The sequence below is a fragment of the Cervus elaphus genome, chromosome 9 (genome assembly GCF_910594005.1).
Source record: "Cervus elaphus chromosome 9, mCerEla1.1, whole genome shotgun sequence".
NCBI lineage: Eukaryota > Metazoa > Chordata > Mammalia > Artiodactyla > Cervidae > Cervus > Cervus elaphus.
Window position 1 is genome coordinate 17,895,994 of NC_057823.1, and position 15,315 is coordinate 17,911,308.

The following is a 15,315-nucleotide window of genomic DNA, read 5'->3' on the forward strand; positions in this document are numbered from 1 at the left end:
AGGACACAGGCGGCTATCTCCAGATCCTCCATTGTGCTGGGCAAGGAGATGAGGAAGGGTATGGAAAACACCACAAAGCTTTCCTGCCACGTTCAAGTTGCCTCTTCTTGATTTGCATTTCCTTGGTTGACATAAATGTTTAGCTGTTTTCCCGAGTTCAGATAAAATTGATTTTTACCATTTTTGCTCAATTTGTTGACGTTTTGGATGAGATACAGGCCTTTAGAGCTACCAACCCCACCTTTTTCACTGTTATCTGGGGTGAATGGGTGATTCTTGTTTTCCCTCGATTAAGTAAAATCCTCCCTCTTCCCCAGGATTCAACAAAATGTATTGAGTAGACACTATCAGTGTCTTGGGAGCTATCATCTCAGTGCTGCTCCACTAAATGATTTCAGACCCTCAGAGGTGCTCAGAAGTCAATGCTAGGGGGGTAGGTAAGGTGACTTATTTCACCAAGGTGGAGTCGGGGAGAGCTTCCCCAAGGAGGTGGCATTGAAGTTCAGATTTGAAGTAGTCGGGAGAAGAAGAAAGCAGAAAAAAACAGTTCTCTGACATCAAAGGCACTGAGAGAGTTCAAGGGGCAGAAGGGGGATGAAGGTGGGGTAGGTGGGAGGAGTAGCCAGAGAAGAGATGGGACTCTTGGGCAGACAGCCCGTCATACAAGGCCCCTCTTCCCTTTGTAATGGTGGCCCAGAATCTTAGCCGGGGGTTCTTATGACCGTGGGGAGTTGGCCGACTGGCTTCTGGAGGTCAGAGATTCCCCTGAAGTTATAATCAAAAGATTACAAGAGCGTGTGCTGGGCAGTGTGTTTTCCCCACCAGAACTATTCTCTACCATACTCTGTACTGCTTCACAGTAGGGGTGGAGGGGCGAGGGGGGCTGATAATCTCCACACTGGATCAATGTGGCTGCCTTTTCCTCTGCTTTCCAGTTGAGTATGGCCCTGGTAGGATATCTAAAGGCTGCAGGAAAGGAAGGTCTAGGTGTCTATTCCCTGGCTCCTGCCTTTTTAGTCTGCATCTTTCGACAAAAGCCTGTAACTCTAAATCTTTCCAAGTTCCAGGACCACTCCCCCTCCAGCAACTTCGGGCCTGGCTGCTAACAGTGACCGTAGGAAGTCACCGTCCCTCATTGCTCCCCTTTCACCCTGCTCATGACTCCTCAGCTCTGTCTCTTAAGGGCATGATCTGTGTGACAGCTGACCAATACAGGTATGTGTATCTATGTTACTGAATGTGTATCTATGTTCAAAATTCCAGGTTATAGATCCCTGCATCACATTAGATGCTCCCAGGATGAAGTCTTTACTTACATCCAAGACCCTGTCCCCCTCTACCTACAATGCCCTCCTTCCATCTCCTTCTCAGGCTTTCCGAGTCAGATGTCACCTCCTCCCAGAAACCTTCCTTGAACTTCCTGAAGCTGAGTGAAGAACCTTCCTCAGCGACAAACTCTTAACATAGCACTTTACCAACCGGACTGTCACTGTCTGCTTGTCTGACTCACTGAGCTCTGGGCTCCCAAGTGCAGGAGCTGTTTCATGGCATCCCTGGTACCCAGCACGTTTCTAAGCCCTGGTGGCATAAATAAACCAAGTATCTCTCCCAACTCTTGTCTCATACACACCCAGAAAAAGCCACAAAAATAGACTGAGGGAATGTGTTTTGGCTTTCAAGTCAGACAAGCCCAAAATATTTATTGTTCACTGTGTGCCAAGCACTGATGTAGGCATTGGGAAACTGCAAGAGATACCACAGGCTCCGTCTCTGTACTCTGGAGGAAGATATCTGGATGAATCCAGTAAATTCAAGCATGTTCTATGAACCATGCTGACTTAATCGAATTGATATTTACAGAATATTACACCAAGCAACGGAGAAGGCAGTGGCAACCCACTCCAGTACTCTTGCCTGGAAAGTCCCATGGACGGAGGAGCCTGGTAGGCTGCAGTCCATGGGTCGCGAAGAGTCGGACATGACCGAGCGACTTCACTTTCACTTTTCACTTTCATGCATTGGAGAAGGAAATGGCAACCCACTCCAGTGTCTTTGCCTGGAGAATCCCAGGGACGGCGGAGCCTGGTGGGCTGCCGTCTATCAGGTCACACACAGTCGGACACGACTGAAGCGACTCAGCAGCAGCACTAGTAGCACACCAAGCGACTGCAGAGTGCATTTTCATTTTTTGTGCACATTGTATGTAGACATATACTGGGCCACTGAAAAAAGTATCAGACTTCCCTGGTGGTACAGTGGATAAGAATACACCTGTCAATGCAGGGGACACCAGTTCAATCCCTGACCTGGGAAGATTCCACATGCCTCGGAGCAACTAAGCCCATGTGCCGCAACTACTGAGCCCACCCACCTAGATCCCATGCTCTGCAACAAGAGAAGCCACCACAGTGAGAAGCCCTCGCACTGCAACCAAGAGTAGCCCCCCGATCGCCACAACTAGAGGAAGCTGGCAAGCAGCAAAACTCAGCACAACCAAAAATAAATGAAGTGCCAGTTAAACATATGGTAACTGGAAGAAAGAACAAAATAAAGATAAGACCATGAAGCAATGAAATAGAAAACTGAAAATAGAGAAAAACAACAAAGTCAAAAGTTGGTACTTGGAAAAAGATTAAGAAAACTGAATAACCCCCAGCAAGACTAATCAAGAAAAAAAAGAGAGAAAGCACAAATTACTATTATTAGGGATGAAAGAGGAGACACCACTACAAACCCTACAGACAATAAAAGCAAGCAAGGAAATATGAACAGGCTTATAGCAATGAGTTTGATAATGTAGATGAAATGGACAAACATGAAAATACACGCATGCTAGTTGAAATCAAAGAAAATTACAAGGTACTATCCTGGAATTCAGAAAGGGGATTTTCCTAAGTTCAGAGGGATCTGGAAAGATTTCCTAAAAAAATTAGAATTTAAACAGAGACATAGACTTCCCTGGTGGTCCAGTGGTTAAGAAACTACCTGCCAATAGAAGGGGCATGGGTTCAATCCCTGGTCCAGGAAGATCCCACATGCCATGGAGCAATTAAGCCCATGCACCACAACTACTGAAACCTGAATGCCCTAGAACCCATGCTCCACAACAAGAGAAACCCCCATAGGAAGAAGCTTGCACACCAGAACTAGAGAGTAGCTCTCACTCACTGCAACTAGAGAAAGCCTGTGCAACAACAAAGACCTAGCACAGCCAGGAAAAAAAAAACAAAAAAAAAAACCCTAAGACCTGAAGGAGAACTGGGATTTGACCAGGTCGATAGAATTGTGTTCCATGCAGGGATGATGGCATACATGCAAAGGTCCTGAGGTTGAAATCAGCTTTGTGTATCCAAAGAAAAAAAGCCCACTCTAATGATCCTTTTTAATGTTGGCAACTACACACTTGCATCCTTCCTGGGTGTAAACCACCAGGTGGGCCTGGTAGACTTGACCAGAAATGTTTAGAGACCAAGGTTGGTAAGACAGACCTTTGGAAATTTCCTGGCTATCAACAGGAGGCAATTTATGCTGCAAACGATGTCATTTCCTCCATTCTGGAGCTGATGTTGCCTTTCACCTGACTGGCGAAGCTCCTGAGACACAGGAGCTGGTGTGGCCTCACCCTATGAACACTCACACTCCACGAACCAATATACTTTTTCCCACAAATTCTTCGGAGCTAGTGTCCGCTACTCAGCCCCATTCTTCCAGGCGGCAAGCAGAGGACTTGCTAGGAAGCCCAGGAAGGACTGTGCCTTGCTTGTGGTCACAGAGGCCAAGCCCTAATCATCATGCCCTACCAACTTCCACTGCACACGTTTCAACTTTTTGGCACATGTTGGGCCACCTTTTGTGACTTGGGGCTGGGTTTCCCATATGACCCACGTTCCCTGTGCCCATGTTCCTCATGCCCAGTTAGGGAAAAATAAACACACACACACACACTGGACCATCTCATCCACCTTTTCCTCCCATCTGCTGAACCTGGGCCCCCAAGGAGCAGTGAGGTGCCAGGCTCTGATGTGTGTCTGTGGAAGGGGTGGGGAGGGGAGAGAGTCCCTTTCGGTGCCCACTGCGTGTGTGTGCAATTTCCTGCCAGTGAGGAAACACTCAGCTCAAATCAGCCCTGGTTCTCCTTTCCCTGTTCTGGCCTCACAGGAGGAGCTGGCAGCGAGCCGTGGGCCACCCGAGCCTCCGCCAGATTTCCTGACCAAACGCGGGAGGAGAGATGCCCTGGATTGTCCTGCTGCTTGCAGCTGGTGAGCTGATGTCCCTGTGCCACCCCTCGCCCTGTTCTGCTCCCTCCATCCACCACCTTGTCTCTGCTAGGGGGCGGCGGGGAGGGGTGCTTGCACACACACCAGAAGCTGGAGAGGCTGAGCCCTGACAGATTTGCCCCAGAGTCTTGGAAATGGCCCCGGAGCATGGACGTCTCTTGTGGGGTCTCAGTACCTCCACATCACAGGTATTAGAAATGCCACCCCACTGGAGACAGCAGTGCCCACACCCCATGACTCAGCCCTGCTTGGCCTCTGCAGGTTTCTACCTCCAGGACTGGGGCAGCAGAAGGATCTACCGGTGGGTCAGAGAGGGTGGGAGGGAAGCTGGATAAGGAAAGGCTTGTGTTGACCTCACCTGAGCCAGATGCTCCACGCGGGAACCTGGGGTAGCCGGAGAGACACTGGTCCCTCCTGCAGGCAGCCCTGCCCTGAAATCGTATCCCTCATCACAGCCTGGGAAATGAGATAGAGTCACTCTCCCCTCGATCACCCCCACCTCCTGCCACTTGGACTCCTTGAGCACCCCACAGCCCTTCCAGCCTCCAGCCTTTGCCTGAGATGCCTAGAATGCTCGCTCCCAGCTTTTCCGTGCTGTGTCTTCAGGGAAGCCCTCTCTGGCTACCCCATCACCCTCATCTCCTTGAGAATGTCAGCTCCCCAGGGCAGGCATGTCTTGTCTGTTCATCTGTCTGTCTACCTCATCCACTGCTCTGTCCCCAGAGCCTAAACAGGGCCTGGCATATGGTCAGTGCTGTTGATAGAAGTAATATGTAACTGTGATGCTGTGTAACATCCACGGCTGTTATAATAAAATGACTCCAACAACATGACCTCTCACCACGTGCTGGGCACTTGATCCTCCCAACACAGCAGTAGGGTAGGGACAACTAGGGGCTTCCCAGGTGGCGCTAGTGGTAAAGAACCTGCCTGCCAATGCAGGAGACACAGGTTCGATCCCTGGGTCAGGAAGATCCCCTTGAGCAGGGCATGACAACCCACCCCAGTATTCTTGCCTAGAGAATTCCATGGAGAGAGAAGTCTGGCAGGCTACGGTCCATAGGGTCACAAAGAGTCAGACATGACTGAAGTGACAGTGTGCACACAGAAGGACAACTAGTTGTACATAAAAACCAAGGCCCAGAGAGGGTGAGCCATTTGCCCAAGGCTACACAGCCAGGCTGGCCTCTGCTCTAACCACCCACCCACCTAACCTCCCCATCTTGCTTCGCAGGCTCCTTGGCTATCCCGGCGCCATCCATCATGCTGGTGCCCCCACACCCCAGCAGTCAAGAGGACCCCATCCACATCTTGTGCATGGCCCCCAGGGGTTTCCCAGGGGCGAATTTCACGCTGTACCAAGGTGGGGAGGTGGTGGAGCTCCTGAAAGCCCCCAAGGACCAGCTCAGGGTCATCTTCAACCTGAGCGGTGGCAGCAGGGAGGCTCGAGGGGGACCGTTCTGCTGCCAGTACAGTGTGCTTGGCGAGAACAGGCAACCCCAGCTGTCGAACCTCAGCGAGCCTGTGCACATCTCCTTCCCAGGTAAGTCCCTCCCATCAGCCCTCACTGCCCAGGCTCCATCTTCTCATGGCCAAGCCTTTGTAGGCACTCTTCTCTCTGCCGGGGAGTCATCACTCTTCCAACTTGCCAGGACTTTCTTTTCCTTGTTTAATCCTCAGTCACCATATGCCATGGAGAAGGCAATGGCAACCCACTCCAGTACTCTTGCTTGGAAAATCCTGTGGATGGAGGAGCCTGGTAGGCTACAGTTCACAGGGTAGCAAAGAGTCGGACACGACTGAGCGCCTTCACTTTCACTTTCACCATATGCAATGGGTACAGTCATTCTTCTCATTTTCCAGATAAGGAAACTGAGGCCCAAGAGCTGAAGAGGCTGGCCCGGGTCACTCAGCCAGCAGGCAGCAGAGCTGGAGTTCCACTGGCCTCTGAAGTCCAGACGTTAAACCTCCACCCTCAGCTGCAACCTTTCCTTACTGGCCACAATATTTATGAGCACTTGCTATGCACCAGGCACTGTCCTTGGAATTGCAGGCTCAGCAGTGGATGAAACAAAAGTCCCTGCCCTCTCGCACATTATGAGGGGGTGGCAATGGACATCAGATGATAAATAAGGAGTGTTGTAAATATTCAGTCAGCTAGTGGGGGACAAGGGAAGTGACAGGGATGAAATACAGCCTGGTGAAGGGCATCTTTTTTTTTTTTTTGTGCCACATGGCTTGCAGGATCTTAATTCCCCAACCAGATAGGGAACCCAGACCCTAGCAGTGAAAGTGCTAGAGTCCTAAGCACTGGACCACCAGGGAATTCCCAAGGGTGTCACTTTAAATAGAGAGGAGAGTGAGCAGGGAAGTCTTTCTGAGGAGGTGATGTTTGAGCCTGAAGGATGAGGAGCCAGCCACATAGCTGTCTGGGGCAGGAGAGAGCTGGCTGTGCAAAGGCCCTGAGGCTGGAGCGTGTCTGGTGTGTTTGAGGGATGTGGAGGCACCCCATATGGCTGAAGCATAGCGAGCAAGGGGAAAGTTTGGGGGAGATGAGGGCCGGGGGAGGTAAGGAGGATCATGCAGAGCCTTGTGACTGCAGCAAGGACTCGGGCTTTTTGTCTGAGTGCGACTGAAGCCCTGGGAGCGAAGATGTCTTCCTCTGGTCTTTCCAGGCGTGGGGGCTGGGTCTGGTCTTTGGATCAAGGAGCAGGAGGGAGGGAGGAAGGGAGGAAGGGAGGAGCCTCAGGGTAGACTCCCTGCGTCACCAACAGTCAGAACTTTCCTGCTGCAAAGAGAAGGTTGTAGCCAGCAGAGGCCCACCGGCTGTGATGACAGAGCACTCTCTGTGTCCTTCCCTGGCCTCAAGTTCCACTGTCAAAGGCCCCTTCTCTCACCTTGGACCTGTGGTCTCAGGGTAGGGCGGTAACAGCGCTCCTGCCCCAGATGAAAGAATGAACAAGGGCTAACACTGAGAACACCCAAGTGAGCACCTCGCCTCCCCTCCTGGCTAGTTCCTGACCTCCACTGGTGTCCAGGCATCTCCTCCTGGCTCCCCTGAGAGATTCTTTGCCTCTCTCCAGGGAGGGGCAGCCAGATCTCTCGCAGAGACATAAACTCTGGAGCCAGGGCTTCATGCTTCTGTGGCTACCTCTGTGTGGGCCTCAGAGTCCACCGTGTGGCTGGGGATGGGTGTCATCTGACCCCGTTCCCCAGCCAGCAAGTCTCTTCAGACCACAAGTAACTGAAAACTGGACTCAAATTGGCTTCAGCAACAAAAGGGGATTTGTTGGTTTACTGAACTGAAATTTGTTCATGGCACTGATTTCCGGCATGGCTGGATCCAGGTTTTCAACGATGTCAGGAATCACGTGCCACTTCTCAGCTCTGCTTTCTTCTGTGTCTTATTCTTAGACAGGCCCTCCCTCTCATGATGTCAGAATTGTATACCTTGGAGCTCCAGATGTATATTCTACCAGCTTTGCAATGCTGGCCGGAGGAGTAAGCCTCTTTCCAGAAATCTAGCCAAAGTCCAGAAATTAGTTTCATTGGCTCAACTTGGGCAATGTGCCACTCCCTGAACCAATTAGGTTAGCCAGGGGTAGGGAATATGCTAATTGGCCAGACAGATTTGCTAGATCCCCAAGGTCTAGCTGTACCTAAACCAAATGTTTCTGGGGCATAGGGGTAGGGCTGACTCTCTAAAGGTAGCCCGGATGTATGCCAGGAGTCCCACTTTCTCCCTGCACCCCCACAATTCCATGGCCTACCCAATCTCTCTTTTCCCCATCTTCCTCTAGTGCCCACCTGGATCCTGGCACTGTCCTTGAGCCTGGCTGGAGCCGCTCTCCTCCTCGCTGGACTGGTGACCATTGCCCTGATCATCAGGAAAGGTAACAGCAGGCAGAGAAAGCGTGGCTCACCAGAACTTGCAAATACACTAAAATGCACTCCAACTCACACCCATTTTTAGGAACACAGAGGCATACAATTGGGAGTTCTTACTCCAAAAAGTTAGCAGTGAAGAACCTTTCAGAATTTCGATGATGGTGGTGGGCAGGGGAAATTCAAATATATATATATATATATATATAATAAATTTTACATCATGTGTGTGTGTATATATATACACACACACATGATGTAAAATTTGCCATTTAACTCTTTTAAAATTTATTTTTTATTATTTATTTTTAATATTTTTGGCCATGCCGTGGGGCTCGTGGGATCTTAGCTCCCCAACCAGGGGTCAAACCTGAGCACCTGGCAATGAAAGTGAACCGCTGGGGAATTCCTTTTTTTAAAAAAATTTTTTAGTTTTTAAATTTTAACCTCTACTGCTCTACAACCATCACCACCATCCATCTCTTCATCTTCCTAAACTGTAACTCTGTCCCCATTAAATACGGAACCCCGTTACCCCTCCCCCAGCCTCTGGCACCCACTGAAATCAGTATTTTAAAAGATTTTTTTTTTTTTACATTTTTGTACCTTGCTTGAAGGTTTTACTAACATATATCACTCATGTAATTGGGAGGGAAAAGTGTCTTCAGTAGCTCCCCTGTTGAGAGGGAAATTTGCCAGGGGAGAAGGCAAGGCTGGGTGGCAAATGTACAAGATGCCTTGTTGGTTTCTTCGCTTTTTGTAACCAGGACCAAAATCTAACGAATGCTTTTTGTTTGTTTGTTCCCAGTTAAAGTAAAAAACTTGCAGAAGAGACGGTGAGAACATCCCTGGAGACCCTCAGAGGGTAGTTTTTTGGGGAAAAATTTCAGTCCCAAGGCAGGAGTTTCTGATTGGCCTTGAAGAGCTGGCCGGGTTCTGGGGCAGAAGGGTACTTCCAGGGCTCCATCTCAAACAGCGCCCTCTGGTGGATGGGCGGGTTAATAAAAAACAGGTGCTATTTAGGAAGCGCTTCCGGTGTGCTCTGCGCTGTGTGCTGGGGGACTCTGGACCTTGAGTTCACATTATCCTCGCATCAGCCCTGGAAGTAGGCTCTATGAATGACCCCTTTTAACAGATTAGGAGACGGAGCCTTCCTTGCATTCCTTTATCGCCAGTTGCCAAAATTTGTTGAGTAATCATTCTAGAAATCCACAGTGAGGGAGAGGCAAGTGGGTGTCCCCTGGCATTGTGCAGTCCCCAATGTGTAGCCTGTAGACAATGGCCCTGGTTCTTGGGTGTCAGAATCTATCCGCTGGCCCCAGCCTCGGTTTCTCCCCTCGTAGAGAGTAGCAGAGGGGAGAGTAGCCCCACTGGTGGCAGAGTAGCCCCAGTGATCAAATCCTGACTTCACCTGGCTGTGGGGCTCCTGCAAGAGAATTTCCATCTGAGGGGTTTCGGTGGGGCGGGAGGAGATGGGTGGGGAGGAAGGATCAAATTTGGGGCCAGCGCTACCCGGAAGGAGCCTCCATGTCATCACTTTCTCCCAAATCCCTCTGCAGAGAGCGAGAGTCCTGCTGGGTTAACATCGCCACCACAGGTGTGTGCTTCCCTGATGCTGTCCCTTGCCCGGGCAGAGTCACTGCAAAAGGCCATCGGGCCTCTCTACTCACTGCTGAACCCCTTCTACAGCTGTTCACTTCCCTTAGAACCCAGAACACACGTTCCTCCTCTTTCCCTTCCTCCTCCCCCCTCATGTCCCTCCCAGTCTTCACCTCTCTCTCTTTTCTTTTTGGTGCAAACAGCTTTCACCTCTTACCTTTCCCTGCCCTATCCTCAAGCCGTTCACTCATCCCCCGCTCTGCCTAGAATATTTTTCCTCCCTGTGTGGCCTCCATCTAAAAGTCACCTCCTCTAGGAAGCCTTCCCTGACTCCCTAGGCAGGATCTATTCTTTCTTACATTCCCCTAGCACCCTGTCATTCTTCTTAGCCCTCAGTAGACACACAACTAAGTAATCATTGGATGCTTGGGTGTATGATACGTACCTCTAGTACTGGACCATCAGCTCCAAGAGGGTGGGGAGCTGAAGCTGTCTTGTCCACCACGGGGGCACCCAACTTTCCCGGTGTCTAGCACAGCACTTAATGGAGCCCCAATTGTGGTCCAGAATGTGCTGTTCTGGCGGCTTCCACCAGGGGGGGCAGAGAGAAAGTCTGCCTGTGAGGTGGGATGCCCAGGAAGGGGCCCTAAGCAGAGAAAACCCCACTCTCTGTACCTCTTTCATTGTTTCCCGTATTGAGCATGTGCTAAATGAGCATGTGCCTCTATGTGCTAAAGCCTGAGGGCTCCCGAGATAACCAAGACAGAGGTGATTTCTGTCCACAAGCCTATACTCCAGTGGGGAAACAGCCCATGACAAGTTGGGCCCTGTCTGGGCTGGGAGGGCGGTCTCCAGAGGAAGTAGTGTTTAAATCAGAGAACTACAGGGGGGAACAGGGAGTAGCTGGGTGAAGGGCGGGCAATGAGTGGAGAGCCCAGGATAGGGGGAAATGAGAAGTATTCTGGAAAGCAGGAGTTGAGATGAGGCACCCATTTTCTGGAGAGCAGCTAGAGGTCACCTAGGGAAGAGTTCTGAGCAGAAGAGGGACACAGTTCAATTTGCAGCTGTTCACCCTGCAGAATGGGCTGGCGGGCGGACAAAGAGATTGCTGGGTGATGGACCTCATGCCCTTCCTCAGGGTGGATTTAGGGCCTGTGGGCTTGTGGGGAGGGCCTGGGAAATGGGGGGTGAGCAAGAAAGCTGAACTGGCCCCCACCCTGGTCTTCTTCTCTTCCTGTTCCAGACATGTCCTTCGACAACTCCCTGTTTACCATCATGGTAAGTCTTCCCGTTTCTCGGATCCAGTCTTCTGCTTACTGTTCTGACCATCGGAAGATGGGGGCTACCAGCGGGGCTGGGCTGACCTGTTGTCCCTGGGCTTCTAGGGCCTGGGAAAAGCCCAGAATCACTAAGCGGGGCTTGTTTTTAAGCTGAGCGTTGGTTCTGGAAAATTCCAGAGGATTGGAGGTAGCCACGCTGTCCAGGACTTTGTGGGGCAGTGGGCAGACCCCTGGTTGTCAGCACTGCCTTTGCACTCACAATGGTAACAAAAGACGACCTGGGGGCTTCTTTGGAGTCATGGAGCCTTATGACAGTCTGGTATAAAGAAAAGACTACTTTCATGTTCAGTGTCAGGAATTTCAGCTTAGTTGTCCCAGACGTGTATTCCCTTTTCGGGGAGGAGGGTCTCAACCTTCACACCCACCCCTGTTCCTCACCTCGTGTTTAGCAAGGCATTGCTCTCCCAGATCACATAGCATCCTGGCTAGCATTTGAAACCTGGTCTATGGCTCTCCTCTGCACAGCTGCATTTTGTGGTGGCCTTGGGGTAATTATTATTCAGTAAATTAAAGATATCTGACCCAGGGACACCATGGATGAAGACGATGTCCAGCTAGGGGAATACCCTGGCGGTCCAGTGGTTAGGACCCTGCACTTCCACTGCAGGAGCCACGGGTTCTATTCCTGGTTGGGAAACAAGATCCTGCAAGCTGCGGTGTGGCCAAACACAGAAACAAAAAAAATGTCCAGCTAGCTTCTCTCCATGCAGAGATGGGTACAGGTCTGGGGTGCAGGTGGTCCCACTTGAGGTGGCCTCAGGAGTCCTATTTGTATAAATGGATACTTTGGGACCGTAATGAGGGAGCCTGGGGTGGAGTCAGTTGGCTTGGGGCACCACTGTAGGAAATAGGGGCGGGGGGAGGGCTGGATGGGTTTGACATAGCCTTCCTGGGCATCTGGACAAGAACAAGATGAGACCCTTCATCCCCTGAGCTTCTTAATTCCACAGGGGGGAGACAGAGGATAGCACATCGGGTAGGGGGTGCCCAGGAAGCTAACACATTCAGATGGGAGATCTGGGAGGTCTAAGAGATAAGTGACAAGCAGGAGATAGCTGTGGAGGATTGATCCAGGCTCAGGGCACGTTCTCCACATGGCCCAGTAGAACTGGGGTGCAGAGGCGTGAGGAGTAGAGGGGGTTCCTGCGCAGAACTTTGACTTTTATCCCAAGTCAAGTGAGAGCCCTGGAAGGTTTGTAACAGAGACGTGACCCCACTCTACGTGCCCACGGGCGCCCTCTGGTGGCTGCAGCGAGCACAAGCTGTGGGGGCCGTGGGCTGACAAGAACCCGGGGACCAGGCGCAGACAGCTCAGATGGTTCAGGCGCCAGACGTAGTGGGTAGTTTGGTCCAGCGTGCTGGCAGCGGAGGTGGGAGGCGCGAACAGATGCAGGTCAGATTCAGAGGATGGGAAACACGGCACTGATTTCAGAGTAGATGAGTGGGCGGAGGGAGGAGGCGGCGTGGCGGAGTCCTTGGGAGACAAGAGAGGGGCCACCGCACCCAGTGATGCTCCAGAGCAGATGGAGACTGGCCTCCGTCACTGGTATACAGATGGTGGGAAGGAAGGGGCTTGGCACCGACCTGTCCAGCTCTCTGAGGTCTCAGTTCAGGGAACAAGCTGTTAAGAAAAACCTGGAGGGTAGGGCACGTTCTAAAACCTTCCCTGAGAAGCCACACTGCTCAAGGCACTAGCCTGGTGATTTCTGCTTCCCTCTCCCCACTTTTAAAAGGCATTTAAAACGAAACAATGGGAAGACAGGAAAAAAAAAAAAAACAAGGAAAAAATAACTTATTTCTCAGTATCCTAGTCCTGGAGACTTTAAATATATATGTATATAGACTATGAAATACAACCAAATGTAAAAATTATCTGTAATCTATATTCATAAAGTTCTCTGCTATTTCTTAATCCCTCTGCACCCACTGGCCTGCACTCTGCACACACACATGCAGGTAAACGACCATTGGGAACTTCTTGCACATACAAGCAAGTAAAGGCAAAAATAGCAAGCCTGTATCCTCACTCTTTTTAACACAAATGACAGCATGCTAACCACACTGTTATGCACTGATGGTTCTTTTCTTTAACAGTAAGTTCTAGTGATCTTTTCTAGTTTTTTTTTATAATCACTGTAAAATAGAAATGAAATTTACCATTTTAGTTCATTTTTAAGTGTACAGTTCTGTGGCATTAAGTATATTCCTATTGTTGTACAAATGTTACCACCATCATTCTCAGAACTGTATCTTGGAAAACAAACCCTGTCAAGGAATTCCTTGGTGGTCCAGTGGTTAAGACTCACCATTCTACTGCATGGGGCGCAGGTTTAATCCCTGGATGGGGAACTAAAATCCCACAAACTGCGGGGTGCAGCCAAAATAAAACAAAACACAACAAAATTCTTTGCCTATTAAACAACTCCCCCACCTCAGACCCTGGCACTCACCATTCTGCTTTCTGTCACTTTGGTGGATTTGCCTGTTCTGGATTTTTATAGAGAAATGATGCCATACAGTGTTCATCTTTATGAGTCATAGCCACCCCAGGATGAAGGGTACTGCCACTCTCCCCCATTGTACAAAAGGGGGAACTGAGACATAAAGAGGTCAATCACACCACTAGGAAGAGGTGTAGCTGGGATTTGAAACCAGGCTGTCTGGTTCCTTTTTCAGTAGACATCAAGACAGGACCAATGGCAGGATCAGGGGCCTGCCTCTGTGTTTGTGTGCAGATGTGTCTGTGTGTGTGTGTGGCGGGGGGGGCAGTGAGGTGAGACCTGATGGATTGTGGGAGTCTCAGCCTCAGAAAATGGAGCAACCCAAGATCCAGAAACCCCAAATCACTTCATTCTCTATTTTTCCCTCTACGGACAAAGAAAATGACTTCAGAAGAAGATGCAGCCAACCTGGATGCTCCCTCAGGCTCCACTGAGACACCTGGACCTCGGAAGAGGCCCACTTCCACATCATCCTCACCTGAGCCCCCTGAATTCAGCACATTCCGGGCCTGTTAGGGGAGCCCTTATCTCTGTCTGCATGTCCTCTGTTCAGCCCTCCCCCTGGAGCTGGCCAGGCTGTGTAGGGCCTCCAGCTACTTCGGGGACTTCTGGCTGCTGCTTTCTCAGGGAAATGAACAGAAGAGACAAAGGAGATTCCTGCCCTTGGGACCTTCATCGCAGAGAAGCAGAGTGGGAGAGGGGGTGAAAGCATCGACCTGGAGGCTGGACGGAAAGCAGGAAGCATCTCAGGATTTCCAGCTTCTCAACCCACCAGGGGAGGAGATGCTAGGATCCCTTCTGGCCTTTAGCTGGGCTGTTGTGAATCTGAGCCTCGCACACCCCTCTGGTTTCCTCCTTCCCATCACACCTGACGTGGCCAACCTGACTGGGTTTTTGGAGCATAGGGTACCCTGGGTGGGGTATATTCTGTGTGCCCTGCTGGCATGCCTAAGTTATTAATTATAATGTTTTCAGCTGTTCCCAAAGGTCTCTATGGAGTGTAGTCCTTCAAGCCCAGGACCTCTGCTGTCTAATCACTGATTGCTGGGGGATGGGGAGAAGTACCCCTCAAGTGCATGCAGTCAGCGTGGTGTCTGGGGAGGGCCATGGGGGTGTCGGGAGAGGCGGTCTACATGAGGCAAGGGGCCTCAAGCTCCTTTGGAAACCCTGAAAGAGAATGGGGCCCTGGAGTAGTGGATTCACTGGCCAGTCATCAATGGGGGAAGGAAGAGTGAATGAGGGGGCCAGGGGGTAAGGGGGGGTCCAACAACTTTTTGTGGGTAGAAGACAGTGAAGGGCCAAGAATGGAGGAAGAGGGCACTGGGGGAAGGGGAAAAGAGAAGGAGACGTTGAGTGCCGGAGAGGGGTTAAAGATGGGGTTCAGAGGCCAAGTCCTGGCTCGAACTGCTCTTCAAGCAGGCCTGCTGGGGGTGGGGCCACAGGCTGGGGCATGGTCCTACGTTCTGTCCCCACTCCAGCCCTTCTCAAGAAACCAGAGCCTCACAAAGCAAGGCCGGGTGTCGGGGGAGCTGGACCGGTATAGGGGCGGGGCCTCTTCGAAGTTGGGCCCCGCCCCTCTGCGTGCCGCTTCACAAAGCCGGGCGGGACCGGGGGCGGAGCCAAGCCTCAGGCGTCAGACCCGCCCCCGCCGTTTCCCAGGCAAGAAAGCCACCTCACACAGCGCGGCCGCCGGCGTGGGGCGGGGCCTGAGGG

At 51.1% G+C, this 15,315-nt stretch overlaps 1 protein-coding gene across 7 annotated transcripts; it reads left to right on the forward strand.

The window, feature by feature from the left end:
- Positions 1-640: 640 nt before the first annotated feature.
- On the forward strand, positions 641-14,582 carry C9H19orf38 (chromosome 9 C19orf38 homolog). Of its 7 annotated transcripts, none has more exons than XM_043911531.1 (8): positions 641-1,215; positions 4,159-4,259; positions 5,512-5,820; positions 8,078-8,170; positions 8,971-8,998; positions 9,722-9,759; positions 11,005-11,039; positions 13,975-14,582. In XM_043911531.1, the coding sequence occupies exons 2-8, from the start codon at positions 4,229-4,231 to the stop codon at positions 14,116-14,118; spliced, it is 678 nt and encodes a 225-aa protein (XP_043767466.1). In that variant the 5' UTR covers positions 641-1,215; positions 4,159-4,228; the 3' UTR covers positions 14,119-14,582. The 7 variants fall into 7 exon arrangements, with proteins under 7 accessions (XP_043767466.1, XP_043767467.1, XP_043767468.1 ...); XM_043911532.1 differs by lacking the exon at positions 641-1,215 and adding an exon at positions 2,442-2,859; XM_043911533.1 differs by lacking the exon at positions 641-1,215 and adding an exon at positions 3,026-4,007.
- The last annotated feature ends 733 nt before the right edge of the window (positions 14,583-15,315 follow it).

Excerpts from the sequence above, each read along its gene's own strand:
- C9H19orf38 (XM_043911531.1), top strand. The coding sequence starts at position 4,229 with ATGCCCTGGATTGTCCTGCTGCTTGCAGCTG. Across the intron at positions 8,171-8,970 it reads TGCCCTGATCATCAGGAAAG|TTAAAGTAAAAAACTTGCAG; the intron begins GTAACAGCAGGC and ends GTTTGTTCCCAG. Across the intron at positions 11,040-13,974 it reads ACTCCCTGTTTACCATCATG|ACAAAGAAAATGACTTCAGA; the intron begins GTAAGTCTTCCC and ends TTCCCTCTACGG.